The sequence below is a fragment of the Leuciscus leuciscus genome (genome assembly GCF_965113295.1).
Source record: "Leuciscus leuciscus genome assembly, contig: SUPER_11_unloc_14, whole genome shotgun sequence".
NCBI classification, from domain to species: Eukaryota; Metazoa; Chordata; class Actinopteri; order Cypriniformes; family Leuciscidae; genus Leuciscus; species Leuciscus leuciscus.
The window spans coordinates 10,050-27,277 of record NW_028118533.1 but is presented as its reverse complement, the minus strand read 5'-3'; the positions used below and the strand labels follow the sequence as shown (position 1 = coordinate 27,277).

Here is a 17,228-nt window from a genome sequence, read left to right as displayed (position 1 = left end):
ACTGCTTTACGGCAATCCTTCAGTCACTTTGGTGCTTTCGCACTTTCTTTTCTCTCGAGGCATCGACAACACAGCTGACACAGGTAAACACACAACACAGCTGACACAGGTAAACACACAACACAGCTGTCACAGGTAAACACACAACACAGCTGACACAGGTAAACACACAACACAGCTGACACAGGTAAACACACAACACAGCTGTCACAGGTAAACACACAACACAGCTGACACAGGTAAACACACAACACAGCTGTCACAGGTAAACACAACACAGCTGACACAGGTAAACACAACACAGCTGACACAGGTAAACACACAACACAGCTGACACAGGTAAACACAACACAGCTGACACAGGTAAACACACAACACAGCTGACACAGGTAAACACAACACAGCTGACACAGGTAAACACAACACAGCTGACACAGGTAAACACAACACAGCTGACACAGGTAAACACAACACAGCTGACACAGGTAAACACACAACACAGCTGTCACAGGTAAACACACAACACAGCTGACACAGGTAAACACAACACAGCTGTCACAGGTAAACACACAACACAGCTGACACAGGTAAACACACAACACAGCTGACACAGGTAAACACACAACACAGCTGTCACAGGTAAACACACAACACAGCTGACACAGGTAAACACACAACACAGCTGACACAGGTAAACACACAACACAGCTGTCACAGGTAAACACACAACACAGCTGTCACAGGTAAACACAACACAGCTGACACAGGTAAACACAACACAGCTGACACAGGTAAACACACAACACAGCTGACACAGGTAAACACAACACAGCTGACACAGGTAAACACACAACACAGCTGACACAGGTAAACACAACACAGCTGACACAGGTAAACACAACACAGCTGACACAGGTAAACACAACACAGCTGACACAGGTAAACACAACACAGCTGACACAGGTAAACACACAACACAGCTGACACAGGTAAACACACAACACAGCTGTCACAGGTAAACACACAACACAGCTGACACAGGTAAACACAACACAGCTGACACAGGTAAACACACAACACAGCTGACACAGGTAAACACACAACACAGCTGTCACAGGTAAACACACAACACAGCTGACACAGGTAAACACACAACACAGCTGACACAGGTAAACACACAACACAGCTGACACAGGTAAACACACAACACAGCTGACACAGGTAAACACACAACACAGCTGACACAGGTAAACACACAACACAGCTGACACAGGTAAACACACAACACAGCTGACACAGGTAAACACACAACACAGCTGACACAGGTAAACACACAACACAGCTGACACAGGTAAACACACAACACAGCTGACACAGGTAAACACACAACACAGCTGACACAGGTAAACACACAACACAGCTGACACAGGTAAACACACAACACAGCTGTCACAGGTAAACACACAACACAGCTGACACAGGTAAACACACAACACAGCTGACACAGGTAAACACACAACACAGCTGACACAGGTAAACACACAACACAGCTGACACAGGTTTATACACGTGCTAGAAGAGTTTTTGTTGTGTTTGATTCTGGTCCCGCTTCGGATGCCACGATGCCATCAAGCGGTATCTCTGGTCGTAATCAGTCCTTCACTGACCAATCAACGTTCATTAGCAGAATGCTAGCGTGTTATGGGCAACAACAACTCAACCTGTAAGAAATCGAAAGGACATAAGTACTCGTTCATTCAACTTTCGACCTATAACCCATGTTGAACTTGCAAAACAATCAAATCTGAGATTTCTCAACAGCAATCGGGTGAAAGAGACAAATTTAGCCATCTAGCTCCATAGACTCCCATTCATTTTGCACTCATGGGCAATCGCCCCCAGTGGAACTCTGGTGGAACTACAACCAAAATTCGGTACAATAGGACTTAATAGGGAGTGGCCAGGATGGCAGGTTCTCCGTAGACGGGCTCTGTCTGGCGCAAAATGTGGCATTGGCACTTCCAGTGGCATCTCCAGCTGCCAGGGATTTTCTCAGGCAGCTGCGCTGTTTGCACCTGCCGCTGACGAGTTATGATTCACTATAAAAAGTATATTTTTACTACAAAAAGTGCATTTGAAAAACAAAACAAACGTTCAATAAACATTCAATTCAATTAAATCGTCCAATTACGTCTCCATATCAACTGCATACAACTAAAACAAACCATTACAGCTCACCAAAAAGCCAACAAAACGTGTGGAACCAATGTTTTCTGAAATCAGCCTTATGTAAATTTGGATAGTGGCTCTTAAAGGGGAAATGCACAATAAATAATAAAGTGGCATAGCTATATATAGCCTAGACATTTTTTTCCAAGCGCCACCTACTGACAGAAAGTGAATTTGCGTTTTCATTCAGTCCGTCTGCTGTTTTTGTTTTGTGCAGGTGTCTTCTAGCATAATTTCACAAAACAAAAGTCAGACCATTTTGTTTTTGCTTTAAATCTTGAAATTATACAATTTAATTTAAATTTAAAAAAATAATTATCATGCTACATGTGTGTAGCCTCTTTGTTTGCATCATGATTACATTTCAAATGGCTGGAGACAGATGTTATAGAGCAAATAAACAACAAATACATTTGCTTAAAGGAAAAAAGGTCAGCTATTGGAATTGGCCAATTTGCTTGAAAAAAAATTGGAATCCGCAATAGAAAATCATAATCGGGCCACCCTTATAAAAAATATTAAATAAAACATTATTAACAGTCTTTTCACAGTTTTATTTTTCTAGTTTTATTAATTTGTAGTTTGTATGGTTAATATTAATGTAGGTTTATTGTCAGGCTCTGGTTGAGCTCAGCTTGGGAGCTCAAGTTGAGATTTCTTACCTCAAGGCGACTCTCAGGCCCGACGGACTGGCCAAATCCAGCTATTGAGCTGTGGAGGTACACAACATCATGCATCATGTTACCTTATTATTCCCTAATTGATCTGTCTTCATCTTCCTACTCTTGTAAGTGTACCAAGTGGATGTACGTTTCTGAACTTTTTGTACTGTACATTCATTGGTACATTTCAAATATTGGTCACACTTTAGAATAAGACCCTATTAGTTAATGTCAATGCATACATATGAATCTTTGTTACAGAAAATAAAATACAACAGTTCCACAACGAGGCAAGGCAGCGAATGATCCATCTGTTGTATTCTTCATTTCACAGGAAACGAAGGACACTTTTGGAGGCTGCATGTGAAGGAGGCTTAGAATTGGATCAGCCTTCGTCGTGCCACGGTGACTCAGTCGGATGCAGCCTCTGAATTGGGAAGCAGCAATGGATCCTTCACGAATTACACTTTTAAACGCAAGTACTGGGTTTCAGCTTACTCAAATATCTAATGATATGAAGCCTTCGAAGGATGCAGCCTTTGAATTGGGACGCAGCCCCAGAGTCGGGGTCGACTCCAGCACAGGAATCTACTCTCATACTGACTCTGTTTCTGTGTCCGAAATCTATCACTTGTTTACTGATTCTCTAATCCCTATATAGTGCATGGCAGTTGAGTGCCTATGAAAGTTAGATAAGCAAGGAGTGAAAGAAATGAAGCGAGGAATGCGGACACTGACGTATTACACCTCGTCAAAGTGCTGTCGCAGAAACTTTGCCACATACATTTATCCTACATGTAGCTTACTTTAAAAATAGATAAAAGTCATATTGGCTTTAGTTTGTAATTATACATTCCTCCGTGCCAGCTTTAGTTTAACTGATGTTATATTAATGAATGAGGGAGTGTATGTGGTTTTAACTGTAGTCGGAGTCTACTCCAAAAAACCTGTATTGAACAGCACTAGTACATGTCCGGGAAACTCATGAATATTAATATGAGCTCTGCCCACTGAAACAGAACATTTCAGAAATAAAAATCTCATAACACCAGTCGACGTTATTTTCCATGTCGGTTCACAGTTTAAAGCTGCAGTCCGTAACTTTTTGGGGTTAAAAATTATCCAAACTAATTTTTTGAGCAAGTACATAACCAGCCAGTGTTCAAAACCGCTTGCCTTAGCTCGATTCAAAACGGTAAGCTTGTAATAATGTTTTTAATCCCAGTGGCACTGGTGGATTTCTGCGGGAAATTCAAGCACGTCTTTGCGTCATTACGTCACATCTGTACACATGAAGAAGGGTCTCGGCTAGTAGGCTATATTGTGTGAGGATGTTGGAGGTGGAGATTTATAGCCTTTTCTCACAGCACTTGATATAATTAAACTTATCAGTTTGACGGCGGATCCAGAAAGGTTCAAACGACAAACGACAACTGGAGATTCACCCGCTGTAAAATGGACTTCGGACTTCGGAGTGGCTACAGAAAAAAAGAGACTGCACCCGGCCCATGCGAAAACAAGGATAAATATCGGAAGGGCATTAAATGTAGTCACGCAATGCTGATGTTGTTAACATTAACAATTTGAGAACAAGGTATAATTTGCACGGTTTGACGTGATATGATAAGCGATCGTTAGATTTTATCAGCGCGATTTACTGCAATGCTTTTTTCCCCTTAGTTGGTCAGAACAAAACTGGATGTTACTTACTTGTTCAGATTACATTTTCCGAAACTGAAATTTCTTATGTTGGTCATACTTCCAAAAAGTAGTATCTGTGATTGCGAATGACAGTATATTCTCCTCAAAACATTGGATTCATCAGCGCTGTGCCGTGCCGAGGCAAAACCCACGTAAAGTTGATCATTCTGCGAATAACTGCAATTGCAGATTTCGAACAGAGATGGCGAACAAGAGGAAAAACTATGGACTGCAGCTTTAACTGTAATGTTAATATTTAAATAGGTGTTTCTGTCAGTTCACAGTTACGATAACTTTAGCAAGTGTGTTTCTGTATGTTCACAGTTTAGCTATAACGTTAGCATTTCGTTAGTGTTTCTGGCTCTCTGACATTAGAGAATGTGCTAAATAGTTCTTATAAAGGTCATAAAGCTCTTATTAATTTCCTGAATATAACAGTTACATGATTATACAAAATAATAAAATATAGGTAATTTATTTTATTTTTTTACATTTTCCCTTGATATTAACGCCTCACACTCCATTCCAGTTGGTGTCAGGATATGCACCATTAGCTGGTTTACCAACAAAGAAGTGTTTCAGGCGGTTAAAGGGATGGTTCGGAGTAAAATCAACCTAGGGTCCTTTACACCATGACCTCGAGCCAAACACCCCCCAGAAGCTTTTTTTCCCTTGGTTGAATATTATTAAAGTTAGAGCTTATTTAGAGAAATCAGCCGGATGGCGTAGTGCAAGCGCTAATGGATCCTATGATGTATCTCGTAAATTACCCCACTAATAATGCTCAGAATTGTACCAAACTTATACAGTAGTTATAAACTTATACAGCATACACTCCAAATAAAAATAAATATGTGAACTAATGATTTTAAGTAAAGACTACTAATGTAAACTTGATTTGTCTACTGCATCCACTTAATGTGTTATGCTTGATCTCTTTAGTTTCCCCTTGTGTAAAAACTTAAGTGGTTTAAGGCATCCTTATGCATTGCTTTCTGCCAGGACTTTTACGTGCTTTTCCCAAACCACTGAAGTGACGTCGACGTCCGGGTTAGCAGTAGCATGACCCCTTCTCAGGGGGTGTTTGGCTCGAGGTCATGGTGCAAAGGACCCTAGGTTGATTTTACTCCGAACCATCCCTTTAACAGTAGCATGTTGCTTTTAGTGAATGCTAGTTTGTCACTGATATGTTTTTTGTAAAAATTCATAATTTTGTTTCTTATGTTTATTTGTTCCATTTATAGTAATAATCTAACAAACTTTTAAGTAAATTAACAGCAAATGTTCATTTTTAGGTGAACTATCCCTTTTTCCATTTATAATGGAACCTGATAAGTTTCTGTCTCTCCATTGAGAAAGTCAATTTAACCAAAACTTTAAAGATCCAAAACGGTCTTAAAGGCGTCGTAAAATGAATCGAGCTGTTTAATCCAAATCACTTTATATGATGAACAGATTTACTTCTATATCTAAAGAAAAAAAACGACACACATTCATAGAGCACATCACGTATGGTAAACACAGAAAACATGCGTGAGGAATGAGAACCAATGGGGTTTGTTCTGGTGTGTGATGCATGCACAAGCTTCTGTGTTTACCATAAATGATGTGCTTTAACCTGTTAACTGTTAACGAAAATTCACATTTTGAACTTAAATGGTTGTGATTAAAGAATGCTTTGGAGTATAGACGTACAATTGGTCTTGTTTTAAAGAAGACATTTGGCAGATTTTTGTAGAAGTTAAATAAATTAAGAAAATGAAACAGAAAAAAAGTTATAGAAGTTTGAGTTTATGGAAATGTACAATGTAAAACATTTTATTATTCATATTTTATATAAAATATATTTTTTTAAAACCTGGGCGACTCTAAAACTGCAAAAAAATGTCAAAAATCTGAACAAGTTGTTTTTCAAAATTTAGGTTGATATCTCAAAAAATGAGCTTTCAGTAAGATTTTGTTTGGGCGCAGTACCACATTTTTTTACTAGGTGACAACCTGACTCCATTTCTGCCCATATAAGGGCGCCGCCATTTCCATATGTGGTTTGAGTGATCTGAACCATTATTTCCACAATTTTAATACAATTTATGAAGTAGACATTCTATTCAGAAGTAATATGGGAAGTTTCTACCATTCTTTCATGATTTTTCATATTCATTGCTATTTCAAAATAAAGGTCTGAACACACCTTAGGAATATGAAAATATTCTTGTTGCAAATTGATAAATTACGGCTCCTCTGTAATTTATTTTGAAAATCAGTAACCAAATATGAAAACTAGAGATTGTAAACTTTCAAATGATATATAGTTTGTCAAGATTAGTTTAGGTTTAGTATAGGATATTACTGTTTTAAATATGTAATGGCTTTGGGCCCACGATCATTGTGATGACGGAATTGTTATTTTTGGGTAGACTATCTCTTTAATATACTCCAGCAGTCATAACCAGTTCACACATTCCCTCATGTGTTTGATTGTCTCATGACTAGACTCTATTGCTTAACATTATTGATGGTTATTTAATGAGAAATGTCATGATTGTGTTCTTATGTTAGGACTCTAATGACGATGACTCATTCTGCCATCTGGACATTAGAATCCTCCTCATTGAGCATGAAGGTGTTGTGCTCTCGTCTTCTCTCCGTCTCAATCAAGCGTCATTGAACATCATCATTGAGGAAGAAGTTATGATGGACAACATTGAAACCGTGCTAAAAGCTATGTGCATTCTGATTGGACTTGCAAGCAGTTTCAATTCTTATTTTTACTTATCTTTTGGTTGACAAGTTTATTACATTGAAGTGTTTCCTGTTGTTTTGTTTTGTTTTTGTCGTCAACAATTAATAAAAAAAAACATTGGAACATTGAAATGAATGGTTTAATTTTCTTCCCTTCCAATTTATGTGACAGAATGCATTTATTACAATAAATCTCAAAATAGTATAAGACATTACATAAATATAACATTTGTGTAACATAAAATAGTTATTTTATACAGCATACACTCCAAATAAAAATAAATATGTGAACTAATGATTTTAAGTAAAGACTACTAATGTAAACTTGATTTGTCTACTGCATCCACTTAATGTGTTATGCTTGATCTCTAGTTTCACCTTGTGTAAAAACTTAAATGGTTTAAGACAACAGGTTTCCGTGCAATTTTCTAGTAAAGTCAAGTAATTCGGGTTAAGAGTGGGATATAGATGCATGCATCTGACGTGACTTTGTCCATTGTTGTAATCAGAAATAGGAAGAAACCAAACACGGCACACAATGCTTTTTTAAACAAACAAACAAAAAAATTATTTTGGCTAAAGACAATTTCAAAAGAAAGTATGTAATAAAGCATCAGTTGTACATAAAAAAGTATAATGATTAAATTATACTTAATTTTACACTATTGGTTCTTTTCGGTCTCTATCCTCTGTGAGTTCATGGAGTTATGGAGTGTTTGAGAATAGGTTTGTTAAATACATGGACAGACGATAGGTTTAGAATACTTAGAGATAATGAATTATGTTTTCCTTCGAGAAACCTATAGAAATAGAAAACAGAGTATTGATAACAGAGTTTGGGGTAAACATGTAGGTCCTATTTGAAACTATACACACACAAAAAAAAATTGTGTATAGAAGAAGACTGGAGCTAAACAAGAAGGATCCTTCCTCATGGTCAATGTTGTGAGGTCTATAGTCAAGTCAAGTATATTTGTATAGCGCTTTTCACAATACAGATTGTATCAAAGCAGCTTCACAGTATTAAATTAAAATAATACAACAAAGTTTGTTTCAAGAGGAATTTATTGATTGATAAAATTAAATTAAATATCCCCAAAATATCCCCAACTGAGCAAGCCAAAGGCAACATTATATAGTTAAGTTTATTTAGTGAATGTGAAGAAGAGGATGAATGTAGAAGTGGTTTAGAGTTGCCTATTAAATAAGAAGAAAGTAGTGCTAGATAGATTCTATTTAAGTGAGATGTGGAATAATAGGCTAATGAACGCTTAAATGTTTTATTACTGACTGATATAGACAGGTGACCTGATCTGCACGCCTGTCTCGCACACCCGCTTTCACTACACAGCGCACACCGCCCTCTACTGGCGAACACAGGTATGAATAATCTGCTGTGGCTCCTACAAATGCATTAATAATCCGTGTAATAAATATGTTTGTTTTGAGTTTATCAGCACACAAAACTGACTGGAGTTATTAACTGTAAACCTTACTGGTGATTAAACTCAAGTCATTTGCCAATAAGGGCAACCATTAAAACACTTACTTACTAACCAACATTATAGTGACTTCAGAAGTTTAATCACGTGTCCCTTTCGTCACAGATAATAGCGAAAGTAAAAGAAAGCTGATGTTTCGCCATTTTAATAAAATAGTCGATTCCTTTCTTATGTGTAGCTAGCCTACTCGGTGGAACAGATGGAGGAGTTTGTGAATCGGTTGGCTATTTAGATACATTTTGATAAAGGTTAGTCGTGCACTCGAGGTGACTTCCACATTAATATCTTCTCTGAAAGGAAATGAACGAGGTTTATTTTGTGTATCGTGTATATGATGATTTATCAAAATATCTCTATCTATTTCTCCAACTCTCGCGATCTAGTCAGATAAATTATAAAGATGTTTAACAATGTTTAATTACATTAGTTTTGTGTTTGTTTGTCATTTCCACCCAGAGTCAGTGGAGATCAGACTGTTACTGTTCCGCTTTATCATGGATGACAGACAAACATCCAGAGATGAAGATTTTTCTAAAGGATGCAGGTACTATGAATAAACACATTAATTAACCTTTTATATAATAAAAAAGATGTCTCCTGAAGAAAATAATGTGACATTCATTTTTTTTTAATACATTATTTTAAAGGACATTTCTTGAAAACAATGTCTAAACCCTCCTCAAGTGCTTTCCATTAAAACGTTTTGTTTTTACGTTTCGTTGTTCTGTTATAGTTCAGTTCATCAGGAGAGATCAGAACCAGCGCCCAGCTGTGTGTCTTTGAGGAGTGACAGGTCTATGGGTCAGCTAATAGATTTTAAGAATGACAATACACAGGCTGATCTCAGGTAGCTATAACATTTTTATTAATACATGATTGGCATTTTTATATTATGGTGTTTTTGTATTTTGCGTTTATGATATTCATACTAGACATTGTTGTCTTCACCTGATGCGAGAGAGACATATCTACAAAATTCATTTTTTTGGCTTGGACTCAGATATAGCATTTTATTGAATGAGATGCTTATATTATTTTAAACACCCAGCTTTTGTGTACATTTTAAATGGACTGTAGTTATTTTTGTTGGTACCTGGGCGTTGTGGAACTCCAGGTAATGTGCAGCAGTGCTGCTGTGGAGGCCTTATATTCAGAGCTCAAATAATGCCCTATATATTCTGACCTCAAACCCATCATAACCTCCTCCAAAATGAGTCCTCCAAAAATTACCAACAAATGGTATCAATGTAATAAAATTAAACTTAATGAAATAAATCATGTTGTTGGTAGAAAACATTGTTTCTACTCAGATAATCACTGGGACCATATCATCTGCACATATTGCCAAATAGGCACAAGGTTTTGTTATCAGTTGAAGATCCTCCTTTATGCCTCTTATGACAGAGTCCACTATCTTTAAAGCATATTTTAAGGAAATGCGATGGTTTTAACTATTTTAGGACTCTGTTTTTATTCTGTTGATTCTTATGAAAAGAATAGTGAGGCCGATTTAGTTAAAAAACTTTTGTAATTGTAGTTTTTTGTTTATTTCTCTTTTTATATTTTGCTACCGGTACTTTTATTCTCACCATTAAAATATCTCTGACAACTGGCATGAAGTTAAATTATAAGCAATCAATAAACAATGTATTATTTTAATTTAATATGTACAATATTTAATACAACATATTGTCAAACTTATAGTTTTTGTTTTTAGTATTATTACAGTTGTGCCCTTTAGGAGTTGATTTATTAATGTGCATTTGAATTAGTTGAAACTGTTAGAATTATTCAGGTGATGTAAAATAAATCCACCAATATCACAGTGTCTGATTCTTGATTCTCTTCATGATGTTTCAGTTCAATCCCACCACAAAGATCAGCAGTAACAAAACCCGCCTGTAAGAAGAATGACCAATCTATGAATCAACTACAGGACTTTAATGAAAGCAGGGATGCTGGTGTCAGGTAAAGTGTGGAATTTTAGATTGAGATCAAAATTAATACACATTAATAATGAACACATTTCCTAAATATTATGATATGTTCTTGGTCATGATACAGAGAATAAATAAGACATTTTACTCTATATATTTATCTCTATATTTAACTTATGTAATACATGTAACATGGAATTTGAATTTTGCAGCCATGAAGTCCTCAACACATTTAGATCAAATCTGATGAAGAAGTTTAAGCGTCTGAATGAGGGAACAGCAAAGCAGGGAAACCCAACACTCCTGAATGAGATCTACACAGAGCTCTACATCACAGAGGGTGACAGTGGAGAGATCTGTAATGAACATGAGGTGAGACAGATTGAGACACAATCCAGGAGAGCAGCAACAGAGGACAAACCCATCAAATGCAATGACATCTTTAAACCTTTACCTGGACAAAACAAACCCATCACAACTGTGCTGACAAAGGGAGTCGCTGGCATTGGAAAAACAGTCTCTGTGCAGAAGTTCATCCTAGACTGGGCTGAAGGCAAAGAGAATCAGGACGTCCAGCTCATATTTCCACTACCTTTCAGAGAGATCAATCTGATGAAGGGTGAAACATTCAGTCTTTCAGATCTTCTTCATGTGTTTTTTCCTGAAACAAAAGAAATGGAAATATCCAGTGACAAATATAAAGTGTTGTTCATCTTTGATGGTCTGGATGAGTGTCGTCTTCCCTTACATTTTCAAAGGAATGAGACTCTACGAGATGTAAACAAAAAGAAATCAGTGGACGTACTGCTGACGAACCTCATTGCGGGGAATCTGCTTCCCTCTGCTCTGATCTGGATCACCTCTAGACCAGCAGCAGCCGATCTCGTCCCCTCTGAGTGTGTCCATCGAGTGACAGAGGTACGAGGCTTCAATGAGCCACAGAAGGAGGAATACTTCAGGAAGAGAATCAGTGATCAGAGTCTGGCCAATACAATCATCTCACACCTGAAGTCATCAAGGAGCCTCTACATCATGTGCCACATCCCAGTGTTCTGCTGGATCTCCTCCACTGTTCTAGAGAAGATGTTGAGTGAAGCAGAGAGTGGAGAGATTCCCAAGACTCTCACTCAAATGTACACACACTTCCTGATCCTTCAGTCCAACATAAAACATGAGAAGAACTATAAGAAGAACCTGACAGATGAAGACATGATCCTCAAACTGGGGAAAGTGGCTTTTCAGCAGCTTGTGAAAGGCAATGTGATCTTCTATGAGAAAGACCTGAGAGAGTGTGGCATTGATGTGACAGAAGCATCAGTGTACTCAGGATTGTGCACTCAGATCTTCAGAGAGGAGTCAGGCCTGTATCAGGCGAAAGTCTTCTGCTTTGTTCATCTGAGTGTTCAGGAACATCTAGCAGCTCTATATGTGCATCTCTGCTTCACAAACAACAACAGAAATGTATTTGACCCAGTCTCTGAACCAGGTTTGTTGTCTATGTTTAAGAACTGGTTTAAACTCGATTTACCAGAACATGTTTCATTTTCTGAGCTCCATGAGAGAGCCGTGAATGAGGCTCTACAGAGTAAAAATGGACATCTGGACCTTTTCCTGCGCTTCCTTCTGGGTTTGTCAGTGAAGTCTCATCAGATTCTCCTTCAGGGACTAATGACACTGAGAAGAAGAAGTTCTGACAGCAATGAGAAAACAGTTGAGTACATCAAGGAGAAGATCAGGACCATTGACTCTCCAGAGAAATCCATCAATCTGTTCCACTGTCTGAATGAACTGGGTGACCAGTCACTAGTGGAGGAAATACAACAGTATCTGAAATCTGGAACAATAAGTGAAGCCAGACTCTCTTCATCTCAGTGGTCAGCTGTAGTTTTTGTGTTGTTGACATCAGAGAAGAGTCTGGAGAAGTTTGATATTAATACATTTGTTGGAGAAAACAATAAAGCTGAAAAACTGAAGGTTCTTCAGAAGCTGCTGCCCGTGATTAAAGTTCAGTAAGTATCAGTGAAAACTATCACTTTACTGTTAAAACAAAAGAAAATCAAAAGATCATAAATCTAAGAAACATACGAACATTTATTGTATCAGTAATAGGAGCAATATGGCAGCATACTTGTTTTTATTGTTTTTCTGATTTGTAAAAATTTGAATTTATCTATTTTATTGATGGGAATAATGACGGGGAGATGTGATTGGGAAACAATACAAGCTGACTCAAACTTGTGTTAAAGCACCTGACAGCCAATGTCTTCAACATGAGGATTCATTTAAAATAAACAAGTTTAATGTTACAAATGAATTAGTACTTAAACCATTTATATGGATTTGATCCACGTTAAAAGTTAATTCTTTATTGTTGCAAATTTGACAATGAAACTTGACTACTTAGTTGAGGTTTTCATTAAAGGGTTAGTTCATCCAAAAATGAAAATTATGTAATTAATGACTCACCCGCATGTCATTCCAAGCCCGTAAGACCTCCGTTCATCTTCGGAACAGTTTAAGATATTTTAGATTTAGTCCGAGAGCTTTCTGTCTCTCCATTGAAAATGTATGTACGGTATACTGTCCATGTCCAGAAAGGTAATAAAAACATCATCAAAGTAGTCCATTTGACATCAGTGGGTTAGTTAGAAGTTTGACCACACACATGACCAGCGTCGGCCAATAGTGAGCTTACGTGTGACGTATAACACAGAAGCGCTACGCTGTTACACTACGTGAACTAACTCGAGGCCCAGAGAGAAGGAAATTAATAGTGGAATAAAGTCTTTTTTTTTTTTTTTTTTCACAAAAAGTATTTTCGATGCTTCAAAAACTTCTAACTAACCCACTGATGCCCCATGGACTACTTTGATGATGTTTTTATTACCTTTCTGGACATGGACAGTATACCGTACATACATTTTCAATGGAGGGACAGAAAGCTCTCGGACTAAATCTAAAATATCTTAAACTGTGTTCCGAAGATGAACGGAGGTCTTACGGGCTTGGAACGACATGAGGGTGAGTCATTAATGACATCATTTTCCTTTTTGGGTGAACTAATCCTTTAACATTTTAAGTATTACATTTTAAACAGACAAACAAAGCCCAACTCTTATAATAGAGGTAAACAACATCAACTGGATAGAGCCAAAGACTGGACTAAAAAAGCAAAGGTCAAAATCTATAAATATGACATCATAATATATATAATAAAGCATGTATAATATGACATAATAAAGCACAAATGTTATTTAAAAAAAAAGGCTATCATGGTTGAGATATCAGTTGATGGTTGTAAAATTCTTGTCATGGGAATAATTTTTCTTAATTATATGCTAGACAAAGAGAGTGATTTATCACTGATCCAGTTTTATAAAGTAGTTTTCCTGGCAACAACGGACAAAAAATAAAATATTCATATAGCATGTTTATTGGTTATTCACCTGCAAGGGAGGCCAAAAATTCTAGCCCAAGAATGCGGTCTTACATTTAGAGCAAAGCGTGGAGTTAGTTGGTTTAATTTTATGTTGTATATGTCGTGTCTGTTCAGAATCTTGTTCTTTTGCACACTGAGAGTTTGTTATCCTGAGTCCACACCATGTCCCATATGTCTTTTATTCACACTTAACTCTCTCTCCCATTGTAATCTGTGACACCATTACCTCAAGGTTCCTGAGTAATTTTGAGACAATGCCATCCATTGGTGACCAAGTGCAGTGTTTTCTTTACTCCATCTACAAATTGTCTATTTTTTCTCAATTTTCTATTGCTTTTTGTTTTCAGTTCATAGTGTTTACCTAGTATGATTTTCATCTCTCTACAGTTTGAGTGATTGTGGAGTCACAGAGAAAGATTCTGCTGCTCTGACTTCAGTTCTGATATCAAACCCCTCACAACTGAGAGAACTGGATCTGGATAATAGAAAACTGCGAGATCCGGGTGTGAAGCTTCTCTCTGTTGTACTGAAGGATCCTGACTGTAAACTGGAGAAACTCTGGTAAGATCCTCTATGGTATATCATAGTCAGACATGTTATTGTCTTCTGTAAGACTAAATCAGGGTTCCACAAATCTGGCACTGGAGGGCTGCTGCCTTACTGAGTTACTTACCTTACTAAACTCTGCAGGACAGCGGCACTTCAAAACCGGATTTGAGGAACCCTGGACTAAATGCTTTGATGTCAATTTTAGGACTACCCCGCAGAAAATACATTTCTTTCTCCGTATTTTTGTCTTCTTTTCTTTTTTGTATTCTTAATTTAAGATAAATTTAGCACAATAACTTAAAATGTTAAGTCTTGTATACTGAAAAATTGCTTATGTATCTTGATTTAAGAATTTTTAGAAATTAGATATTCAGACTACGTCTGGATCGGATTCAGAAGTTCAAGTCCAACAACACCCCCAAAGCTTCACAGTCCTATACCTCGTCCTGCGTCGACATTTCATCAAGTAACATTAGGCAGTTTTGATTTTACATATGCGTCTGCTGACATACGTGACCCGTTCTGGCAAAATGAGTCGCAATGAGCAAATGTTCATGACTGAGCTACACCTGTTTGACTTTAATTGTCAAAGTCAATTTTGAGAAAAATCGAGTTAAACGTTTTCTGAAGGTTCCAAAACAAAATCATCTACCAACCATACCTTAAAATCTCGGGTAATAACACCAATTTTTTTATTTTCCCCCATGGTACCACAATTGTTTGATTAACATTAATGAAAAAGACTATATATTCAGACCTACTGTACTGCATGGGTCTAATATAATGTTACACATCAGATGTTTTTCCCCAACAGTTAACCAAATGTTCACTTAACACATAGCAGATTATGTTTGCTTGAATACTCGCCAAGACAGATATTTTGAAACACTGTAATTCTGTGTAGGTATAAGAGTATATCGGGATCACGCGCTGTCTGAGGCGTCTTTGAGGCACGCTTCGGATGTGTCAGTCAGTGTGGGTAAAATCATTTTGTTTAAATCAGTATGAGTTTGAAAATCACATTTCATTGGTTCTAGAGGTGGGAATTGGCAAAAATTTGACAATCCGATAGTATTGTGATATTTGGGCCACGATTCGATATTATTGTGATTCTTAACATATTGCGATACAGCAAGTATTGCGATTCGATTCTGCGATATATTGCGATTCATGTCCCCCATATTATTCAAAGGCATTACAAAAAATTTGGATAATAAGACTGCTCAACTCACTTCAAATGTCACATTAAATCTGTGAACATCTTCTACACATTTACTGAAGTGCAACTTAGGAGGGAAGTGCAAAAACTTTGTCCTTGAACATTCAGGACACAGGACCTTATTACAGAACGTAATTATATGAACGCGTCACCACCGCATTAGCACCAAAAACATGGATATTTTATTTTAGAGAATAATTACACAACCTATTCGATATTCTATAATTCATTAATTAAATAAACTAATCGAATATTCCAAAATCGTGACTCATCCCTGCATGTAATCTCTTGTTTTTTCCCCTCAAATCTTCAGTCACGTCTCGATTTTCTAAGGGGATTATAAACGTTTCTTCCTTGGTTCGCTTTTAGTTAGGCCTATTATATTCAGATTCTTTACTGTGGTAAAGTAGAAAAACGTTGTTGGACAGATAGCCTACATTTTTACTTGCACGTCAGATTCATTTTAACACAGTTTTTGCTTGTTATTAGACATGCAAGGCGCGTCAAGTTTATTTGTAAAGCGCGTTTCACACGCGCGGGTGATTTTTAGTCTCGCTCTCTCTGGCAACGCAATTTAGGTCACAAATAGGTCAAAAATGAAAGTCATATTGACGTCGATGTCAATTTGATGTCAAGATTTTAACCTCTGCTGATGTCATTTTGCCAAACAAAAAGGTGAAATGCATGGCCGTACACTTATTACACGCTTCACTTAAAACGAACCAGATTTACTTTATTTAATTTCCGGTTTAAAGAAATCATATTTTGTATTTTAAAGACACCATGATGGTGGTTAGCGTTTGCTTTAGTTGGGCTCTTGACCCTTGACTTTTTAATATAATAATGTCTCTGGCTGCTATAATTGTGTGTTTATAAAGCACAATTGTTGTAGCAAAAAAAGCCATGAGAAAATGAGATCAGGTGATGTTGGCTGTTTATTGATGATGATGACGATATCATCATGTAATTGCCTGAATCCCTGATCTTATTCTGGGTCTAATGTTTTGATCATATTGGACTTGTGGTTTTAATATTGTTTTATAATAGAAGCCATTTAATTTTACAGCATGAGAGTAATGTTGTTTATCAAATAATGTAAAGGATTTTAAAAGCATTTAAAGCATTAAACTTTTTCCTCTACATTATTACTTAGCCATCAGTGTATGACTCTCAACAATGGTGACAGTCAATGAAATGCTTCATGCTGCAGTGCATGCTGGGTACCACCAATCAAAACTCACCCTTATC

At 37.0% G+C, this 17,228-nt stretch overlaps 1 protein-coding gene and 1 long non-coding RNA gene across 2 annotated transcripts; both read left to right on the top strand.

The window, feature by feature from the left end:
• Positions 1–2,567: 2,567 nt before the first annotated feature.
• Positions 2,568–7,421, top strand: LOC309510100. The gene is made up of 3 exons (XR_014210204.1): positions 2,568–2,948; positions 3,226–3,366; positions 7,152–7,421. It is a non-coding gene; the product is annotated as an uncharacterized lncRNA (long non-coding RNA).
• A 1,510-nt stretch (positions 7,422–8,931) lies between these two features.
• On the top strand, positions 8,932–16,595 carry LOC309510098 (NLR family CARD domain-containing protein 3-like). Its single transcript, XM_082191185.1, has 6 exons — positions 8,932–9,084; positions 9,293–9,380; positions 9,570–9,683; positions 10,697–10,804; positions 10,986–12,782; positions 14,600–16,595. Exons 2-6 carry the CDS (start codon positions 9,331–9,333, stop codon positions 14,775–14,777), a joined length of 2,247 nt encoding a protein of 748 aa, XP_082047311.1. The 5' UTR covers positions 8,932–9,084; positions 9,293–9,330; the 3' UTR covers positions 14,778–16,595.
• Positions 16,596–17,228: the final 633 nt, after the last annotated feature.